Genomic DNA, 22782 nt, shown 5'->3' on the forward strand with positions numbered 1-22782 from the left:
TTTATTACGTATGTCACGTGGTACAACTGCCTTCTTCCTCATATGAAAGATTTATATGTCATCAACCTTCTCGAATATGGTCATTGCAACGCATACATCAGCAATTCTTATTAATTTATTAGTCATTCAGAGTGACTCAGTAGAACCCCATGTTGTTGGACACATTTTCAAGACAGAAATATCGTAGCCTATACAATGCACAGGAGCTGTGGGCGGTTAATTTGATACTATTGTCAGAATTCATACTATAAACTGTTTATATGAGTTGGTTGAATAACTAATTATTTAACCATCACCGACCTCAGGTCTCAACGATAGATGAGAGTCAGAGAGAGTCATGAGGTGGCACCCCAACACACAAGGTGAGTTCAAGATGAGGGACTGTATGTCATTTTCAGCTGTTTCTCTCTCTCTCTCTCTCTCTCTTTCCACCCCCCTCTCTCTCTCCCTCTCTCTAAATTGGATTAAGGACTGGCTACAGAGTTTTGAGAAGCTGTTGTTAACATAGGTGAAAATATAGACTTTTCATTGGATTTCCAAATTAAATAAGATAATCCTTGTATTATTGGTTTATATAAAAAGATGTTTAATTTCAACATTGACAAAAATCTCGGGTTCTCAATTCTCCTTTTACACATGTCTATTTCACCTTCTCCTTCGCTATCGAAATTAATATTTATTCTTAATGATCTGTGGTCCTCTGTGGCTCAGTTGGTAGAGCATGGCATCAACAACGCTTAGGTTGTGGGTTTGATTCCTGCTGGGACCATATATACTGAAATGTATGCACTCACTGCAATGTAAGTCGCTTTGGATAAAAGTGTCAGCTAAAATGGCGTATATATGATCTAACCTTCATTTCACCAGGAAGTCCCAATGAGGTCGAGAGACCTCTTTTACATGCACACCCTGGCAAGAGGAAGCTCCAGTAAAATACAGATATATATATTTTTTTTTAAAAAGACAAACACACTGAAATTTCCAACGAATGACCTTTTATTCAATTTCATAGAAAACATTTGGTTATAAATGCATCATCAGAATTTGGTGTGAAAGTGCTTAACAACAAAATAAAAAAACCAGTAAACATCACCGAGGCCCCCCGCCAGGAGCAGCCTCGACTGACGCAGTCCGACAATTAAGACTAGAAGTTTAAGGCATTTGGATTGACAGGGAAGTGAGACAAATCTCCCATCGCACAGCAATGTTACCTGACACACTGAATGCAACATATGTAAAGTACAACACACATTCCCTATCACGATCATAGTTGTTCCACTGTAGATCAGACGACAACTGAAGACTGGCAGTTTTGAGATTCAACAACAGGAGATGAGCAGAGGGGCTTTTCAAAGTGCTTCCAAAAGAACTCAAGATCAACTTGTGAGTTTAACTCAAGCCTCCGTATACCATTAGAGCGTGCCCACGCCCATGTCGTAGCCATAGTGGTCCCTTTGCTGTGCCTCCGTGGTGCCCTCTGCCGATTGGTCGTTCACATGATGGGGTAACTGGCAAGGTTGGCAATGCCGCAAGCGTTGTCACGGTTACGTGCCATCAGGATGTAACCCTTGTTGCCCCAGGTCTCGCCCCAACTGTAGGTCAGAGAGAGAGAGAGAGAGAGAGAGGGAGAGAGAGAGAGAGAGCGAGAGAGAGAGAGAGAGAGAGAGAGAGAGAGAGACAGAGAGAGAGAGAGAGAGAAGAAGAGAGAGAGAGAGAGAGACAGACAGAGACAGAGAGAGAATAAGTGTTAATGCCAAGATAATTAATAATAATAACTAATTAGTTTATCAAGACCAAAGCTGCACAAACACATGTATTAAATAAATCAACCTCACAGGCCAAACAGACACGCACAGCTGATAACAACAACACACTGGCCTGGACCGGACCACGGTTCCTGCCTTCGCTAGAACTCAGCACCTATGGTGGTTCTAATGATGATACTGACACTACATCAGCCTGGGGAGACGAGGCCCAGGTCCATTTGCTGCTGACCGCGTATAACACCTGATAACACCTGATGCTATTGAACTGGCCCACGGTGCCTTGCGTGTCCCACCTGTTCTTGACGATCCAGTATTTCTTGCCCTTGGGGGTGAGTCCGTACCCTACTGCCAGCACGGCGTGATTGATGTCATCCTTGTTGCAGTTGGGGTCATAGTACACACCTGAGTACATGATGGAGAGAAGGAGAGACAGAAAGACAGAAAGAAAGAGAAAGAATGAAAGAAAGAAAGAAAGAAAGAAAGAAAGAGTGAGCTCCTTTAATTGGGTTCTCAATTACCTTCAACTTTGACTACAATAATATTCTCAACATGCACCTGTGTTTGTCAATCATAAAATGGTACGTGTTATAGCACAATTTACATTGGTTTATGGGTGAATATGAAAATCAAGTTTCATCAACTTCAGATCGGGAGACAGTATATTTACAATGATATAATGGTGTGTGTGTGTGTGTGTGTGTGTGTGTGTGTATATATATATATATAATTGTAATAGGATAACATTGAAATTGTAATAAGGGCATTGAAACTAATGCAGATGATTTAAGCAGAAGTTTGACCAGATGTCAGGCGCTCTGTGGCTCAGTTGGTAGAGCATGGCACTAACAATACTTAGGTTGTGGGTTTGATTCTCGCTGTATACACTGAAGTATATATAGGTCCTAATGATCTCTTCACCCCCTCTACCCCCCTGTACAAGTTTCTCTCCTGTTAATAAAAACGTAACTGTAATTTAGGAAGCATTAGTTTCCTTCCAAATGTTTTGACGACTACAAGCTGTTCATTCTCCTACAGTATCTTCCACTGACTCCGACAGATACAGTACCAGTCACAAGTTTGGACACAAACTTGCCAAGAGTGTGCAAAGCTGTCATCAAAGCAAAAGGTGGCTACTTTGAAGACTCTAAAATATAAGACATATTCTGGTTTGTTTAACACTTTTTTGTTTACTACATAATTCCATATGTGTTCCTTCATAGATTTGATGTCTTCAATGTTAATCTACAATGTAGAAAATAAAAAAATAAAGAAAGAAAAACCATTGAATGAGAAGGTGTGTCCAAACCTTTGACTGGTACTGTATGTCCTAGAGCTAAACTAGCCACAGATGTTTTGACTGCTAGAAGCTGTTCATTCTCCTGCAGTATCTCCCGCCGACTCCTACAGATACGTCCTAGAGCTAAACTAGCCACAGATGTTGGCCTCACCCCTCTGATAGAACTGGAATGTGCCGAGGGTGGCGTCGATGCCCACAGACACAGGCCCCACTTTAGCCACCGCCGAGGTCAGCGCCCGCTCGTTCCCCTCGGGAATCTCCTTGTACCCGCGGCACTTGGCCGCCATGCCGGACATGTTGTAGGCACACTGCTGATCCTGTGGAGAGAGATCAGACGGAGGAGAAGATGAAAGTCGATCGATGAAAGAAGTTGTTTAGAAAAGCAGGGTTTCTCTTGTTGACGGCATGCTATTGCTGGAAACACTTGGTGACTGATTCTGATTCTGATTCTGATTCTGATTCTGATGACACAGATACCTGTTTTATGTAGTGGGTCCTGTGGCATTTAAATGACCAGTCACTTTCATAGTCTCTTGGCCGTAGTAGTGTTTTTAAGGTCACATGAAAATGTGGAGCACGAAAGAGGTTAAGAAATATGGTCTTATGGTCTCAACACGCAACCAGAATACAAATGATGACAGCAGTGATATTCATGTCATAAGGGAACGTGTAAGACCTTACGGAGCAGTCGTCACTTCCCGTAATTGGCCGCAGTTGGTCAGTATGTTCTTTTTTGTTAAACATCATGTGATAACTACTGTCGGTGTTTTTTTTTGTAAGGGTTAGATGTGTTGTTATTAGCTGATTTTGGTGAAACATCAGGTGCTGGGATTACTCAGTGTGAAACTGCCGTGTCATAAATTCACTTGACCTGTGGTCAGCAAACATTGACTGGAATGTCGGGCGTTACAGCCATGAGACCAGTATTTTTTCTTTCGCTTTTCGTTAGACCAGTCTTAGCATAAACCAGGGTGTCATTCTGCTACAGAGGTGTTAGTTTAGACTGAACTGAAACAGACTGAAACAGATCCAGGCTACCTCAATAGCTAAAAAACAATGGACCTTTGTGATGAAAAGTCTCACTGTATTTCCCGATCAGCCACACCCTAATGTTGCGTCTTTGTGCCAGACCTGGTTCAGTGCCAAATACGCAAAAGGATTTAAGGTGTGCTTGATTGGAGTTTGCACATCTAAGACTATTGGTCTATTGATTCCATTGTCCCAGGCAAACCTGTATCTGTATCAGACGGTATCAAACTGTATCAAACTGTATCTGTATCAAACTGCATCAAACTGTATCTGTATCAAACTGCATCAAACTGTATCAAACTGTACCTGTATCAAACTGTATCTGTATCAGACTGTATCAAACTGTATCTGTATCAAACTGCATCAAACTGTATCAAACTGTATCAAACTGTATCGAACTGCATCAAACTGTATCAAACTGTATCAAACTGTATCTGTATCAGACTGTATCTGTATCAAACTGTATCAAACTGTACCAAACTGTATCAATCTCAGCATTTCACATCTTTTCTAAGCCAGGTCTGCTGCTTCATGCCCCTACCTGGCCAATGTATGGGTAGGCCGCCTCGGAGTCGACTCCTCCGTTGTCCTTGACGTATTCAAAGGCGTTGGTCATGTAGCCGCCACCACATCCGTTGTTCTCAGTGACACAGTCCACCAGGTTCTGGGGGCTGAGGTCCACCAGTGTGCCTGTGGTCCTCATCAGCTGGCCCTCCAGGGCCCCAGCACTGCTGAAGGCCCAGCAGGAGCCACAGGCGCCCTAAGGAACAGTTCAGTACAGTCTGGGTCAGGGCTGTGTTCTCCTCTCTGGCCACCAGGGGGTGCACTCTGACAAAGAATCACTGGCTATACTACCGACCTCTCTTGCAAATGTGTTGCATTGGTCAATGTGTTGAGAGCATGTTTTGAATGTAATGTCAATACAATTTATATAAACGTACAAACTTTAAAGCACTTTTAATTGACTAAGACATTTAAGCAACACTGCAAATGCATTGCTAAACATAAAATAAATATGTGACATTTAAAAGTAAAAGATTTTTACATGTATATGCTGTACAATGCATGTAATTTGGTAAATAATATGTATTTAGTACATCTAAGTATCTGAGTTATTCAAATTTCCAGTAGGGTAAACCACCGCTTGGATGGGTGTTCTGATGACTTCATAACCAATTATTTTCTCCATTATGAAGCAGAAAAAAATGAACTTTTGAGTGTCTGAGGATCAGGCTTAAGGTTTATAACTATGCAGCTGCGTAGTAGGTCATAAACAAGCAATAAACAAAGCATGTTTCAGTCCTTACAGTATAAACAGAGAGAAAACAATGTTTAAAAAAAAAGACAGACTTAGTCAATCAGTAACAGAACCCATGGAGACGGGGGAACCAAACCGCTTTGAGGAGGGCCCTTTCTCAGTTGTTAGAAACTCGATTCCTCGCATCCTCTCCTCCGTCCTCCACTTGCTTCCTACGCATTGGACGAGAATATCTTGGTTCCTCCCCTTAGATATTCTCCTCCAATGCTTTTTGAGAGCGTGAAGGAGGCGAGGAATCGAGTTTTTAACCATTGAGAGAGGACCAGGGTTTTTCCAAAAGACCCTTTTTTTTCATTTTTTTTTCTCCATTGCCTGCAACCCAGTTGTCCTGTAACTTTCTAGTACACCATTAAAGGGGGGTAACAACGATATCCACCTCCAATCCCTGCAGCACCTGCTCTCTGTTAGCACTGCCGATTATTAGCCCTAATCTAATGTGACCTAATGTTCATTACACAAAATGTTGTAAATCAAGGGCTAATCTGCTTGTTGTGTTACCGGGAAGAACAGGCGTGCCTCGTATTTCAGCCTGTGTGCTTTATGAACAACTAAACTAAATACCCCTGTGTTTACACAAATAATGCCTCGGCATCCAATTAGTTCATAACAAGTAATTACCTTTGATAAGCAAAAGCATTGTTTACTTAAAATATGCAGCCAGGTTACGTGATTGTACTGCAGCTGTGATCATTTGCTGTGTCTAGAGCCAGAGGAGGCCTAATTTACATAACCAACAGAAGGCCTGCAGGGATATGAACGTGCGTCATTATCATGACCCAGTGTTTCCCTGGCTATTGCTCGGGTAAAGTAGGGCGGTAGGTCAGGCGGAGCTCCAAGCCCAGCTCTGTCGTGCCCACCCTAAAAACAATTCACCTCCATCGGTCTCAATTGGACACTTTGGTATTTCTGGCTTGCTGCCTTAAGGGCCCTTGGAAGGTATGACCTCTGACCTGGTTCTTGACTGGGGACACCATTCCCTTCTTGCGGTAGTCGATGGACTTGGGGAGCCTCTCCAAGTTGTTGTCAGGGATGATGGTGTGGCTGGGGTCCCTGTTCATCGGTGCCTGCAGACCGGTCATCTTCTCAACGACCTCCTCTGTTGTCTGTGGAGAGGAAACAACAGAGAAAAGGATAAGGGGATGTTTATGCTCGGCTAATAACCCATACTATTTAGCCATTGATGGAGACACATTTTTGAATTGTGTCTCTCTCTCTCTCTCTCTCTCTCTCTCTCTCTCTCTCTCTCTCTCGTGTCTCAGTTTCTGCTGACACTGCAGACCAATTGATCAGGCAGCGAGAGAGTTAACCAATCACTGTGATCGCTCAACCACAGAGCTCAACCACAGAGCTCAATCACAGAGCCTCACTAGATCATGTTGTGTGCCGGCTTGTTCAAGTACCACTAGATCTGACAGGAACAGGAATCAATGGGCTATACACAGTTATCAAACCAGCTATTCTTCATCACTGTATTTAATTGGACCAGCAACATTTGAGATCAATGACTTAAGAAATTAATGGATTGTAAATGAACACGAAAAGTAAGACATATAGGTTGTTGCTTAATTTGAGAATCCATAACGCCTGTTAAAGAGTACGAGGGCTGATACTTCGCCAGCGAAAGCAAAGCAGTGATCATGGGTTAGTTTTTATTTCATTTAAGGGAAGTGCTTTACTCAATGAGAGTGGAAGTGGATCCGTCTTATCTTTACAGCAAATTTCCACATAAAAGTGAAAGTGACAGTTAGTCTATTAAATTACAACTGATGTCGGAGGTCCTCCCATAGCTAATGCTATACACATGGACCAACCACTAATGAGAAGCCATGGAAACCAAACAGTAAAACCCTTAGGCAAGCTACATATTACAGGGTTGCGTTTTCTTGCCACGTTGATATACTACCTGTGATACTAGTCCGACTCCCAGCTGGGCCCTTACATGCGTACACAGCCATCATTCATGACCCTGCCTGACATCCCTGTCACAGCCAGGGATGGATTTAATGGTCAGTAGCCCAGCAGCCTGTGCTTTCATCAGTAAGCCATGGCGTGAGTAAGGACGCAGATTGATAATGGTCTGCATCAGCTAAAAGCCACTACTCTGTGCTACGCCTGATCTTTTTTTTTCTGACTATCATATCATATCAGTAGCACTTAGGGACAGCTTTGTACATTTGCAACTGACTGCAAAATTCCGGGCCAGTAGACAAGTGGAGAGACACCGATTAAAAAAGAACAATCGTGCAGGAAACATCACATTAAACGGGACATACTGTCTGTAACACATCCCAGACTCATGCTTTACTGTATTTTTCAATGGGGGGGGTTCAGCGGCTAATTCCGAATGCTTGACATCTCTGCATATGTAAACAGGGTTAAAATGACTCACAAAATGATGCAGGAACAAAATAGCCCAATTATAATGCAACAGTGCTGGCATATCCTGCGCTATCTCCATGCTAATGCACGCCTATACAGGAGGGAGAGGCCGCCTACCATGTCTCCCAGTTGGTTCATGCCCAGCTCGTATGAGTGAATGCCCAGAGCTGCCTCCTCGTTGTGGGCTTCGATCAGACGCATGTTCTTCTCCCAGATGGTCCTCCGGATCACCTCCTCACCCTGCGATGAGAAACAATGGGTTATGCTCACGCTGCACCACCAAGAACGGCCATTTGTGTGCTCATTGGCCACGATGTTCAAAAAGTGCAACTAAATTGGTCGGCACGAAATGGCGGAGGTGAAAGATGAGGCCAGTGCTATAGAGATTTTTTTTTTTTATTCTCAAGCCTTGATGTGCATTGACAGTTGAAAAACAGCCGATTTTATTCCCAATATTACACAAATTAATGTGTACGTCATACTGCATGTTGCCATCTGAATTTCAACTGTTGAAAAGATGACACTATTTAGCAAAAAGACAGACCAAGGAGTTATGCAAAACCTCATTGACTTCATAGCAACAAGGGGAAAAAATTTGCAAAGACCATGTCAAAATCATACGTATAGTGCAGTATTTGGGGAATAAGGATTAAAAGCTGGGTTTAGCAGGGGAGAGAGTGTTCTCTTTGTTTTTCTGCTGCAGAATGTGCTGACCTCTCAGATTATGACACACCCACACACACACACACACACACACATACACATACACACACACACACACACACACACACACACACACACACACACACACACACACAGACACACAGACACACACACACACACAGACACACACACACACACACACACACACACACACACACACACACACACACACACACACCCTCCCTCATTCCATCCTGAAGCTGTGACCTCTGCCCTCAGAGTGAGAAAGCAATAGATAAAAACACAGATGCTTAATTAAATCCTGACTGTAGTCAAGCAAGGTCAGATTAGGTACAGTTAAATCCCCACTGAAATACCCTTGATGTTCCTGGAACCTTTGTTGATACCACTACTGTAATAACAAGGAAGTTGAAATACCAATGGCTGAACTGCTCCTTTTTCTGACATTTCCTGCCATTGGGACAGGGTTTTTTCATGTGAGCTGACCAGGAAAAATATTTCCGCAAGTCTTTCCTCAAGTCATGTGGAAATGTAAGGAAAACATCCTGGCCTTATCCTTGATAATCAAAAGTATAAGTCTGTTGTCAATTAAACTGAATTTTTTTTTTTCTGTCCTAAATGAAGTCAATTGTACAGTTGATAATCAATAAAAACACTTAAAATATAAAACACAAAGACAGACAGACTGACATACAGATACACAGACAGACACAGACAGACAGACAGACAGACAGACATACAGATACACAGACAGACACAGACAGACAGACAGACAGACAGACAGACAGACAGACTGACAGACTGACATACAGATACACAGACAGACACAGACAGACAGACAGACAGACAGACAGGCACACAGACAGACAGACAGACAGACAGACACACACACACACACACACAGACAGACACAGACAGACAGACAGACAGACAGACACAGATAGACAGACAGACAGACACGCACCAGGCCATTGTACTCCCTCCTGTGGGTGGTCTTCCAGGTGTCCCACTGGGCGTCCAGCGTCCCCTCCTCCAGAGCGTGGGCCAGAGCGGAGCCCAGAAACAGCAGCACCCAAGCACACAGCAGCATTCTGGGAAAACACACAGTCAGCAGTCATGAAAGTCGCTGCTGTACTCGTCCTTACCTCTGTACATGTTACATCCTCATACAAAATGGAAACATTACATAATGTTATATAATATATATATATATATTCTATATATTATATTCTCTCTCTCTCTCTCTCTCTCTATATATATATATATATATAATATATTTTGTTGTAGAGTAATATATGTACTGTAAGATGCTAACTTACAACAACAACAACAACAACAACAACAACAATAACAACAACAGTAGGCTTCTCAGGTGAGGCTGGTGGAGGTAGAAATCGGAGGACAGGCTCATTGCAATGAGGCTGGTGGAGGCAGAAAAAATCACAGATTTCTACCTCCACCAGCCTCCCCTCCATAAGAGGACGTGGCTGCAGTAGGCCCACATTCTGTTTCAGTTGAGAATGATCTGCCCTCTTCACGCTATGAGGTTCCTATGTACAGTATGGCCTATGGTAAAGTCCTATGTCTTTCTGTACAAAGGAAAATTCCTCCGACTATCTGTTTCATGTTTTAAACTTTGCATTAGGCACAGAATTACTCATGCACGGAAGTCTGCTAAATTAAATATTTCAGTTCCTCATGGTGCTCGGAATAGTTCTTTATCATACGGTTCACACGATCAGTCGGATTATTTCTGTGTAATAGATTTATGTTGGTAAACAAGCAAAGTCTATCGACGATTTGCTTCGCGGCTATTTCACACCGAAACATTTGAAATTGATCAATCGTAATTAGCCAACAATGTTTTACGAACAATTAATTATTTCAGGTGCATTAATGAATTTATGGAATCACAAGATCCCAAGTGAAACTGAAAGCTCTCTAAAAAAAAGCTAAACTACCGAATGAAAAATAATTTCTAAATGGTAGCCCTATCTCAAATAGGTTTGAAGTTATTTCGCAGAAATCGAGCAAACGGAAAAGCGTAGATGCAGATACCAAAGTTTACCTTTTGTCCTGGATAGCGGAGTCGGATGAATCTTTGTGAGTTGTTTCTCTGCGGTGAAGTAGGTCACCGTGCGAGTGAGTTATATAGTCTGGAGTTTGAGGAAGTAAGACGGAGTCCCAAATTGAGGAGGGGAAGAGTTTTAAGGGGAATTACATCTGGATTCGCTCAAATGACAGGAACACACCAGATGATGTCAGGTGTCAAATTTCAGGCGCGTTCAGCAGGCCAACTTCAAAGGGAAAAACACCTTTTAATTCAATTTCTTTCATGTTGTTCATTCAGCAACTATCTTTTGACTCATGTTGTCTTTTCCATTCACAATAAATTAAATGGCACAATTTTGGGTGTTTTTGGGAAATAGATTAATATCTATAATATTTGTTATCATTATGTTTATGGATGTATGCTTAACAATGTTTTATGCTGTATTATAGGTAAATTCCATTGTTTGATTTTAATTCATGAGGTAAATACATACAGTACCAGTCAAAAGTTTGGACACAAACTTGCCAAGAGTGTACAAAGTTGTCATCAAAGCAAAAGGTGGCTACTTTGAAGAATCTAAAATATAAAACATATTCTGGTTTGTTTAACACCTTTTTGTTTACTACATAATCCCATGTGTGTTCCTTCATAGTTTTGACGTCTTCAATATTAATCTACAATGTAGAAAATAATTTTAAAAAAATAAAGAAAAACCATTGAATGAGAAGGTGTGTCCAAACTTTTGACTGGTACTGTACAGCATTTGTGATTCGATGCAGCATTGTAAAGCATATCAAGAAAAACTTTAACATACTGAATGTGACGCATCACAACAAACATCAGGGTAATACAGTTGCAACATAGCTCCTGTATTGCATATCATCAGGAAAAACCAAGCTCTATGTATCAGGGGAGGTTGGTGGAGGTAGAAATCGGAGGACGGGCTCACTGTAATGCATGGAGTGGAAAGTGGAATGGTATCAAACACACGTGTGTTTGATACCACTCCTCATTCTGCTCTGTGCATTAAACACACATGTTCGATACCATTCCTCATTCCGTTCCATGCATCACAATGGGCACGTCCTCCGATTCCTACTTCCACCAGCCTCCCCTGCTACGTATGTTTCTTTGCATAGTGTGTTTCCTCGCATATGTCCACCATTGCTCTGTTTTTGGAGCTTGTCCACTTCCCTGTGTTAGTCAACCCCCTGTGGTCCTGAGGCAATGTGTCAGGGCTATGTGTATATATGAACACTGTCCCATGATGTATGGGTCCATGCAGTCAGACATGAGTCGACACCATGCTTAAGTCACCCCTCTAAAAAAGAATACAGAATGCACCCCGTGACATATGAAAACTACCCACAGTGCTGTATGTTGATTACTCACACTTCTGCATGCAACTTGGGGCCCCATATGCAATCGTAACCAGTAACTGGTTTTCAGGGCAAGGCATCACTCTAAATGCCTTGCAAGGTGAGTACACACATTGATTTGATTACTAGGTATAGTAATATATGCCATTTAGCTGACGCTTTTATCCAAAGCGACTTACGTTGCGGTGAGAGCATACATTTCTCAGTATATATGGTCCCAGCAGGAATCAAACCCACAACCTTAGCGTTGTTAGCGCCATGCTCTGGCAACGGAGACACAGTTGTAAATAATACCCCGCCGCGCTGTTTTTAATGAGGTAGACCCCTACATCTCCTGAGATATGATTTGAGCGGTGTTCAAATATTAAAAACACAACTTATATTTATTTAGAAAAAAAAACAATCACTAAAATGTCAACCCAATGAACACTATTGAGAGCAAGACGAGAGTAATATTGACATATTTAGAGATCTCTATGTCTGCAGGTCAACACTGGTCAAGGTTAGGCCACGTGGAGTAGCAATCTGGAGTAGACGCCTCCTTCACAGACAGGACGGCCGGCCGGGCACTCATCCATGGTCACTTACGATCTGACTGATCCTGAAAACAAAGCTAAGCTCGCAGGCCTTTTTAACAAGTACAGAGAGGGGCACTTGGATCATCTCACCCCAGCCCACTGGCCAGAAGAATGAGATGTAAGCTCCTTTTAAGACTGTTATTTCAGGCTGTTTGATACAGCCAGCCACTCTAGATAATGAGACGGGGGCTGCATCTCAATCGATCCACTCACACCCATCCCCCCTCAGACTGCGGATCCTTCACCATTAGCTGGAAGTGGTGACTGATTAACCATGTCCAGGAAAGCAGTTTTAGATGCTGCTTTTAGAGTTGGGGGTCATCTTTATTTCAGTTCCCTTTGAATTGAACATAGAATTTAGAATTTGAGTCATCTCTGTGATTTCCCCTTGTGTTATGACACATATTAAATTGTGAGATTTTAGCTTGCACAGCTAGCACTGAAAATACATGAGTGTAATCACTTTAATGCAGAATGATGAGCTCTGTATATATCAATAAAACAAATGGATGGGCATTGTATTGTAGATGGGACCTTCATTGTCTCACTGCAGAGGAAGTTTTATCTATCTTTCATACGCAGCCGTTTGTGTTCTCTCGTTTTCCTCCATTGACTTCTTTCTCTCGCTCTCTCTCTCTCTCTCTTCCTCTCTCTCTTTCACTGAGACCTGAGAACTGCTGAAGGCCACATCTGTTTCCTGTTTCTGTACATACCTTTGAGCCAACCACAAAACTGGAAGCTGCCTCCCAGGATCCTCTGCTTCAATCATATGACCATCCTCGTGACTAAGTCATGGGATCTCCACTTTGAATAAGTGGGTACCATAATAACAATAAGTAATCTTACATCATTGTTCTATAAAGGTAACTAAGTAGCATGCATTCTACTTTCCATACAGACACACGAGACCCCTCCTTTTCCATGTTCTGTTACTTACAGTATATTACATAACTTAATTACATAGGAGCTTTTGAACTTATGACCAGATAGAATTAACCCCTATCTGCCCTAGCTCATCTCTGTGCATCATCCATTGTTTTCACAATGTACTGAGAGAGATCCTTATTTGAACTGTGTCCTCCTTTGACTGACCAGGTCAGAGATGAATGCATTACACATCGGAGGGATTTAAACCAATGTTTTGATTTCAACAGGTTGTGTAGTCTAGCAGAGATTGTTTATTAATGGAAATCTGCATTTTATTCCGGTACATTGCTTTTTAAATGGTTTTGTCTGTTTCTTGTGTTCCTTGTGTTTAGTACATCATCTCTCAATGTAATGAATCAGTGATTAAATTAAATCTCGCAGAATGGAGAGGTCGATGGGCAGGATGTACTGTAGCACAATGTTTATTGGTGTTTGTCTCTGAGTTGTCTTGCATACAGAGTAGCTACATCTCCAAATCACGTTGTTCTCACACCTCCTTTGGAGGTCTGGAGAATTTTAGATTAGCCGATCTGGCTTGGATTGAACTGGACAGAGCGATGGGAGAATGTGCTTGTAATTTCATTGGTTACATTCCAAGAACCCTCCCCACATGGCTGTAGTATGGTTGTTTGTTGTTATGTGTGTTGTCTTTTCCGAGGTAGGACTATTTTGCAGAGAGTTGTTGCCTATGCTTGCTTGCAACATTGCAGAAAATGGAAGAAAACCTGAATTTAATTCAGTTTTTTTGGAGTTCCACCCAAGCAAGGTATTTAATTGGTATGATGTGTCCCGAAGCATCACTAATTTCAATTTCAATTTCAATTTCCAACCTACTGTAGCTACTTTTAGCAAAGGATTTCCCCAGGCTTTCCGGCTAACTAGATTAGTCTCTGATAAGATGTCTGGCCTCTACTATAACCTGAACAAAGCACATCAACCTTGAAAGACTGGAAGTGTAGCGGATGGCTATGGTTAGCATTGTGCTAACATGACCGACCTGAGACCGGAAGTATTGTCACCCTCGCCAAACCAGTACCTAGGTAGGGTAATGGTTTGTACATTGGTATCAAGAGTGCGTTTTGATAGTGTGACCTGGTGTCCAATTCAGCCTCGGACAGAACGATCATACATGTTACATGAATCATACATGTTACATGGATCATACATGTTACATGGATCATACATGTTACATGGATCATACATGTTACATGGATCATACATGTTACATGAATCATACATGTTACATGGATCATACATGTTACATGGATCATACATGTTAAGTAAGGGACGGCTGTCGGTTAGCATTGTGCCATGATATCGCCTTCCTGTGACTTGAGATACGAGCCTTTTCCCATTTGTTAGGAACACGACTCCTCACATCCTCTCCTCCATCCTCCACTCGCTTTGTCCTCAAAATGCATTGGAGGAGAATATGTAAGGGGAGGAACCTAGATCTTCTCCTCCAATGCGTTTTTAGGAGGACCCAAGTGGAGGACGCAAGGAGTTGTGATCCTAACAATTGAGAAAAGGCTACTGTTGGTCCAGACTGTTGATCCAGACTGTTGGTCCAGACTTAGAAATGCTTGGGTCGGCCGACAGGGATGGACAATGTAACAGTGGTGCCGTGACTCAGATCTGCAGTACTCAGTCAACTGCTGGTGTTGCTGGTAAGGAGGAGTTTCACATGTGCCGACTCTGTATTGACTTGAAGATGCTTTAGATAACAGCAACTGTCAATGACAGAACAGCAATCTTTTTCAGCAAATACAGCAATCCACTGTTTCAGAGAATAGTCCACATATTGTGCGGCAATTAAGGCCTGGTTAGGAACAGCTGGCAATGATCCACACCCAGGAAGGGAAATTACCTGTTGAGTGGGATACATCCCGAAATAGTAGATTTTGTTATGTGTGCACAAAAAAACATCTGTGACTGTTTGTACAGAATCCAGATTTAACAGATGTTTGTGTCTGGTCAACCTAAATTAAAACCTGAGGCTTGTAATGTAAAGTCACCTTAGGCCTTCCTCGTTCCTTGCATTGCGCACGTACACGCCATTGTGAAAAAATTATCAACGAACACCGTCGGGAACTGGCCATTCACGATTCCTGAAATCCAACAGCGTTATTTGGCATCGTCATTGAGCGTCTGCTCCTTTCACCGAAGCCCACATGTCTCCAGTGTTGTTTCGAGAACGATCATTTATGCAGAGAGCAATGGCAACCCCCACATCACTCAGGGAGTATAAAAGGGCCAATTCACCGTTCCACACTGCCAGTACGCCTTCCTGTCTGATGGTGCGGTAGGTCTGCCATGAGCTGAGTCATCTCCAAGTTTGCTGTTTAGGGATTAGTCGCCCGACATGAGATTGAGTTAAAATGGCGTGTGCCACAATGCTTCTGCCTCGATTGGATATTTTTAGACTGGGGTCATTCACTCACGACACACATGAGAAAATGAAATGAGCTGAGAGACTATGGCTAAGTGATGTTCACTTTATAGCTGTGCCAACATTTTTAAGAATACTTGAGCACTCTAAATCATACAGTATGCCACCTCATTAGGGGAGCCACATGAGGAAACAGCTGAGTCCTCAGCTCGGGTTTAAAAGCTGATAGGCCTATTTGGAGTTTGGATGCTTTGATCCATGGAATAGAATTTGTGTAACCTTTACAAAGTCCTGTTGGAACAGAGTTGGAATTCATAAAGCGACTTCGAGTTTCAGCAGTGAATTTGTAGAATATAATTTGTAAATCAAAGTTACAGGTAGGGGTTTGTTGACAGATTATGATTAAAAATACAAAATACAAGGGGATAGAAAGAAGACTTCTTGTCCCACACTGCCTTTGTACTGTATGTACTGTACCTCCTGAATACCCCACTCAAGGACATTAAGAGACTTGTCCCAAAGCCACTCCTGCGTTGTCTTGGCTGTGTGCTTCGGAAGGTGAACCTTCGCCCCAGTCTGAGGTCCTGAGCGCTCTGGAGCAGGTTTTCAACAAGGTACTGTACTTTGCTCCATCTTGTTTCTCATGGTCTGAGAGTCCTTTATGTGCCCTTTGGCAAACTCCAAGCAGGCTGTCATGTGCTTTTTACTGAGGAGTGGCTTCCGTCTGGCCACTCTACCATGAAGGCCTGATTGGTGGAGTGCTGCAGAGATGATTGTCCTTCTGGAAGGTTCTCTCATCTCCACAGAGGAACTCTGGAGCCCTGTCTGAGTGCCCATTGGGTTCTTGGTCACCCCCTTGACGATGGCCCTTCTCCCCCTATTGCTCAGTTTGGAACCAAACTTCCTCCATTTAAGAATGATGGAGGCTACTGTGTTCTTGGGGACCTTCAAACATTTCTAAAAACCTGTTTTGGCTTTGTCATTATGGGGTATTGTGTGTAGTTTGAAGAGGGAAAAAAAATGAATTTAATCCATTTTAGAATAAGGCTGTGACATAACAAAATGTGGAAAAAGTTAAGGGGGGTCTGAATACTTTCCGAATGCACATTATGACAGCAGCTTCAAGAGGCTATTTCATATTTGGTTGGAAACGTATTGCCAGTATCCGACCAAAAACATTTCCAACAGCTGTGTTTAAAACACAGATCAAAATTCAACTAAACTTTGGCTGAACATTTGTTTGAGCTTAGGGTTTGCATACATTTTCTTCAGGCAAATGTGGGGAGAGGGGAGTGTGCTTTGTTTGTGTTTTCACCTTCTTTTCGTTACATAAAACAACATTTAACATATGAAACAAATAGTCCATCTGTACTCTTCATGGTTATAAAAACAATTGCTGGCCCCTTACCAAGCCAAGCCTGTCATCGACAGGCCTTTGACCAGCTGTCTGCGGCAGCCGTTACAAAAAGAAAAACCCCCAAGAAAGGAGCTCATTATTGATTTCAAAGGGCTGACGGGCAAACAAACAGAAGCATGAAGGTGATTAGCATGCTGTATAGGACTCTAGTGGCTCTACTTGAAGATAGACACATTGCATTTTCCATGCAATTTCTGTCGCCCCAAATGTGGTGCTTAAACTCAAGGAGTTTAACCTCAGATGTCCTCAAGGAGGCCATTTTCTTTCAATTTCTTTCAACAACAAACAAAAAAAAGTTGTCTGTCAAAGCTGTCAATAGACATGTTTTCAACAGCAGTGGTACTGTGTGAGAGCTTGTCCTTTCAGCTCTCACACAATATCTCTCTCTCCCTCTCTCTCTCTCTCTCTCTCTCTCTCTCTCTCTCTCTCTCTCTCTCATCTCAGCAAACATTAAGGCCCCCTCTATCTACCTCTCTATTTTGTCTTTGTTTATGACCGTCTGTTTTGCGAAGAGCATGTGGCACTGGAATAGTTGTTTGACTACTTTCATAGAGTTTAAAGAAGCTCATCTCCTTCAGTGGTAAAGTTGAACCTGGCTAATAATAGAGAGCGGGCTCCATCTCCCCTTGTTCATTTCAGATGCTCTCCCCCCTAGTGGCCAAATCTAATTAAACCCCTTTGGGTTTTGCCAAGAGTGCAGCCGTCCTCCCAGAGCACTGATGGATGCTGCACCGGTTTCAGACACACATATTTAAAAGGCTTCTCACGTCGACTGCCGCAAATACATCATTTCGGACGGTGAAATGGATAACTTTGTCAACTACATTATGTCACCAATGCCAGCTAATGCACTTAAGGAGTGCTCTGCTGGAGCAGAATGTCTTGGAGTGACTGCTGGTGCACATTCAAGACATAATGTATCTAATGCATTTTTTATATCAGTCCAATTCTGTCTTGATGCTTAAAGTATCATCTGCTCCAAACAAACTTTGACGTGGCCTCAGGCAACCTCCTTTAGTTAACACGGCCCTGTGTTGAGTGCATTTGAGGCATATAATAAGGTTGAGTAGCCTAATAACCTTCTGCACCTGCCTCGGTTTCAGACGCACTTTTCTCACACCCCATGTCAGGAACATCCTTGCAAACAAAAGGACGTCCTGAGGACGTCCTCTGCTGGTCAGCTAAGGTTCTTATGTGACCTCAACTTCTGCATTTACCCCCTCCACGTGCTGAGGATGTCACTTGGGACCATACTGGTACGCCCTCAGGACTATGACCAGAGGACGTCCTGAGGACATCACAATAGACCGTAACAGAACCTTATTGTTCTCAGGACCATGTCGGAGCGGTGTAATAGTACTTTTAACACATTCTGTGCTTTGAAGAGAGGCCATACCAAGTGAAATTGTAAATGAAATTATTCATTAGCAAAGATCAAATCCAGCAATTGTATGATATGTACAAGAACAGAGTAATGAACAGGAATCAAATGTATGAAGAAAAACTATAATGATAAAATACATCTGTAAAATGCAACAAGAACAAAGAGAACAAAAATATTTAAATAATTTATTTAATAAGTATAAAACAGCCGACCAAATGGGTAACTGTTTGTGATGTCCCCTAATGATCACCTGCTGTGTGGTCCTGTCTGGACCAAAACAACACGTCACCAGGACATTCCCGTAAGGTCGTGTGGGGGCCGTCATATTTTGACCGTCCTTAGGATGTCCGAAAAAGACCATGAGAGGACTTAATAGGAACGTCCCCATATACGTCGCGGGGACGTCACCTGTTTGCTGGGACACCAGCTGGCAGATGCTTCACGTTCCGCCTCAGGGAGGAGAGGAGCCGCAAGGCTGCCCTGCTCCAATTAGAGAACCCCAGGAAACCAGATGAGGATTAATTAAAATGGAACGTGAGGTTGAGCCCCAACCTACATCGACACCACCCTGAAAATCTGTCTTCTTTCTCAGAAGCGGTCTTAGTGTTAGATGAGTACATGGAATACACGTCAAAGGAAGGTTAGCCCTTGGCCCACACACAACTGCACAGTTGGTTTACTATTGTTATTGATAGACTTGAATGCAGGCTTAGATCCAAGTGCTACTACTCAATACTCTCCTAGTTTCTAATTTTTATACCCAGCTGGTGTTTTACTAGTTTTACCCTCAATCTGGAGATTTGGCTGACCCGTGCATATATGCCGATCATTTACTCCAAATGTCCCAGCGCGATAATATACTGTCCTGGATGCATTCCAGTACTCAGTCGAGTGGATTCACAAATCCTGTCAGGATGCTGACAGGTCGGGGATTTCACCACCATATTTGCGCATCAAAGCCACTTTGAACCCGTTGGTCGTAGCGTTTCATGGTGAAGTGTTTCATTCATGTCGTTGGCCAGGCCACTGGTGAATTCACGTCAATAGGCTCCGTCTTTGGTTCGCTTTGGGTTCTATGTTCTTTTGTGGGACGCGAGTCTTTTTTTCTGGGATGCTGACGACGTGAGTCGCTCGAGAGCGTCGCTACTACGGCGGAGAGAGAGCGCGAGCGGGGGGCAGGAAGGCGGGCTTTCAAAGCGTCAGAAGAGAATAAAAGAAGTCGACCTACATTATATTCAGTAACGTAATTATCCTAAAACTCCCTGAGGTGCTGCAGCAGGCTAGGAAGGCGAGGAATTAATGAAAAAGGAGGACGGATTTAATTGTACGGGTTCTCAGGCAGACAAAGTCATGTAAAACATGTGAAGTCAGTCAGCATCAGAAGTAAAAGCGTTTGGCGAGAAGAAATGTTTCAGCATTCATGTGAGGGAGAGTGCGTATAACATGGAAATGCCTTATCATTTGGTGAGTTATCTTTACTCCAGTTTGTTGTTATTCTTTTGAGTACGTGTTTAATGTCATAACTGTAGAAGTTATTTTACAATTGTGCTTTTATATTCAGACTTATTTAATTCTTATCGAACCATCGTGAATGATTGTCTGATATGAGTTCGAAGCACCTGTGGACTGCAAAATGATTGAAAACGTGTCTGAATGTCGACGTTAGGCTGTAGGTTAATGGAGACGCACACAGGACTGCTCCAGGGAAAGTCCTGGGTTGTCGTCTGTGCTGTCGGTTGATTTATGGGGAGCCTATTTCTGACCTCATAAAAGAGTTGTTATATGGCCCAACGTGGGCTTCTGGGAGAGACAAACAGTTCCTGTCACGGATCTCGACTTAATCCATCAATGGTGACAGTTAAATTCATTTCTCTTCTCATTTTTATCCTCATACCCTAACATGGAAGGTATAGCCTAACACTAGTACCAGTAGTAACCTAATGTTTAACAAATGCACTATACTTGTGGCTTGTGATCATTTCAAAGGAGCCAACCTTGATTTACACAGATGAATTGTATTTAATCACTTTTTTGTTTTTTTGGTGGTGACCTAAAAAAACAACAATTTCAAGCAATCCTGATTGTGTATTGTCAATATTCTTGTCAGTCAGAAGAGTTAGATAATGGAACCGTCCAAACCTCCAATATAATTAGACAACTGGAGATATGATAGATTTGAGCTTCATAATTGATTTTCACCTGCAGTCTGATAAGCTAGGATTAACATTTCAGTCGGGGCCCGGGGAGAGAGATAATATACACCCAGACAGTAGAGATGCTGTGTATTCTCCCCAGTCAGAGATGAAGGATCATATCAGAACAATGAAGTGCAATTGGCGAAGCAGACTCAACAACAACAGTGCCAGGGAGAGTGCCGCTTGGTAACCATCCAAATGGCCAATTTAATCAGCGGCGTTTTATGCACAGGAAGTATTTCAGTCCCCTTCTTGGGGAATGATTTATCTTGACTTTGTGTATTCACCCAGACCCGAGGAATTGATCTAGGCCCCGGGCAAAGGGCCACGCAGCATTTCACATCAGTGTCTTTGTTTTGCTTGGTCATTGTGACAGTAGGATAAAGACAAACTTTCGAATGGACCCGTTCATAATTCTGCAGTTCTGGGAGGCAGGGCTGCTTTCAGACCCAGCATCCCATTAGAATAAAATGGTTGTTTAGTTAAAGCTTTTAGCTCCCTTCTCCGGCTCTTAACAACAGGCTTCGAGCTAAAAGGCACTGAACCTAGAGGAATGTGCCCCAGAGCCTTGCACAATCAGTTTCATCCACCCAGCCCTCCATATACACTTATACTGTAGTCCATGGGATTAACATGACTAATTCAGAGTTGGTTTAAAAAAACACTTTTGCCAGGGATAATGCATTTGTTTTACACCAACGCTATCCTGTGTTGACAATCTCAGAGGATTGTCTCCATTCACTCTCTTTCATATGTCATCCTAATAGCCCCCAACAGAAACCCATTTAGAAGGATTGTGCATAAACAGGGCTATCCAGGACAAAACCTGTGCCCCCCAGCACATACAGTAGCAGGCTGTGCACATTAGTGCTATTCAAGCCGCTCTGCTCATTTGAAGTTCACCACTGATGAAGTCCTTTGTTGACAGACTTCAAGACCGGATGTACATTATGTGTATTGTGTAAAAGTCAAAATAGGAAGACTTAAATGGCACAGCCCTGGGGCTTACCATGACAACAGATGCCCTCCCCCGCTGCTGCAGTGGCCTGACTGAGCCGGCGCCTGGTGACTTGTGTTTTGCTTCTGCCTGTTTTGTTGACGCAACTTTCCAACCTTAATTTGATTATGTTCAAGTAATTACAGCGGTAGCATCAGTATTCATATCAGTTGACTTGTTATAATAGGCTAATTTATTCCGTAAACACGCTAGGACGCTGTGTCCTGCGCGTCGTTATTCAGCAGTTTAAAGCGTTAGCGGCAGGGGGGGAAACTCAACAGCATTGTTAATCAGCCCACCAATCAATTTGAACGGAATTTAAGCGGGGCTGAAATTAAAACGTGGAGAGGTCATGAGCTGGATGGACGGACTCTGGCCTCTGTCCCATCCAACGACCTGACGTTCAGACCCTGTCTCAACCAAGGGTGTCACATGTGTTGTACGAGAAAACAACCCACATTGTTATTGAGAGCACGGTAGCACGTCAACGTATATGTGAAGGTCATTACAGTAGCATTCCAAATGATATGACTCACACTCCGGCCTGAGTGTCACAATGGCACGTTGCCTGGCAGGATTGTGGAGTGTTCCAATCACAGTAGATTAGCAAGCAGACTGGTAAGTGTGCCAAAGGCAAAATGCTCCACCTGTCCAGGAGTGTAGGGGGATTACATACTTGAGAGCTTTTCTGTGAAAACCCCCAAATCACAACCAACTGCGGTGGAGTATTTCTCCTCTCAGAAGCTGCATTAGAATGGATGGGATTGCAGAGGGGTGGGGGTGAGAAATACGGACTCTAATGAAAGTGTAAAGGATTTTTATTTGTTATTACAGAGGTCTGATGTAATTTCTTTACCCAATGTCAACCACACATATTGTAGTACACAGTAGTAAGTAGCAGTAGTAGTCTCATTGTTTATCTCTTTGTATTTATGTCCTGTAAAAGCTCTTCATTGGCTGAAAGTTACCTTCTGAAGAATCAGGCACCTT

At 42.7% G+C, this 22782-nt stretch overlaps 1 protein-coding gene across 1 annotated transcript; it reads right to left on the minus strand.

Annotated features, from left to right (window-relative positions):
- Positions 1-978: 978 nt before the first annotated feature.
- Positions 979-10690, minus strand: ctsk (cathepsin K). The gene is made up of 8 exons (XM_083678297.1): positions 10542-10690; positions 9438-9564; positions 7907-8029; positions 6361-6513; positions 4634-4852; positions 3215-3380; positions 2060-2168; positions 979-1592 (listed from the first exon to the last, which is right to left on the minus strand). Exons 2-8 carry the CDS (start codon positions 9561-9563, stop codon positions 1493-1495), a joined length of 996 nt encoding a protein of 331 aa, XP_083534423.1. The 5' UTR covers position 9564; positions 10542-10690; the 3' UTR covers positions 979-1492.
- Between the last annotated feature and the right edge of the window lie 12092 nt (positions 10691-22782).

This window comes from Argentina silus (assembly GCF_951799395.1).
Source record: "Argentina silus genome assembly, chromosome: 10".
Lineage (NCBI taxonomy): Eukaryota > Metazoa > Chordata > Actinopteri > Argentiniformes > Argentinidae > Argentina > Argentina silus.

Excerpts from the sequence above, each read along its gene's own strand:
- ctsk (XM_083678297.1), bottom strand. The coding sequence starts at position 9,563 with ATGCTGCTGTGTGCTTGGGTGCTGCTGTTTCTGGGCTCCGCTCTGGCC. Across the intron at positions 8,030-9,437 it reads GGAGGGAGTACAATGGCCTG|GGTGAGGAGGTGATCCGGAG; the intron begins GTGCGTGTCTGT and ends TTCTCATCGCAG. Across the intron at positions 3,381-4,633 it reads CCTACCCATACATTGGCCAG|GATCAGCAGTGTGCCTACAA; the intron begins GTAGGGGCATGA and ends CTCTCTCCACAG.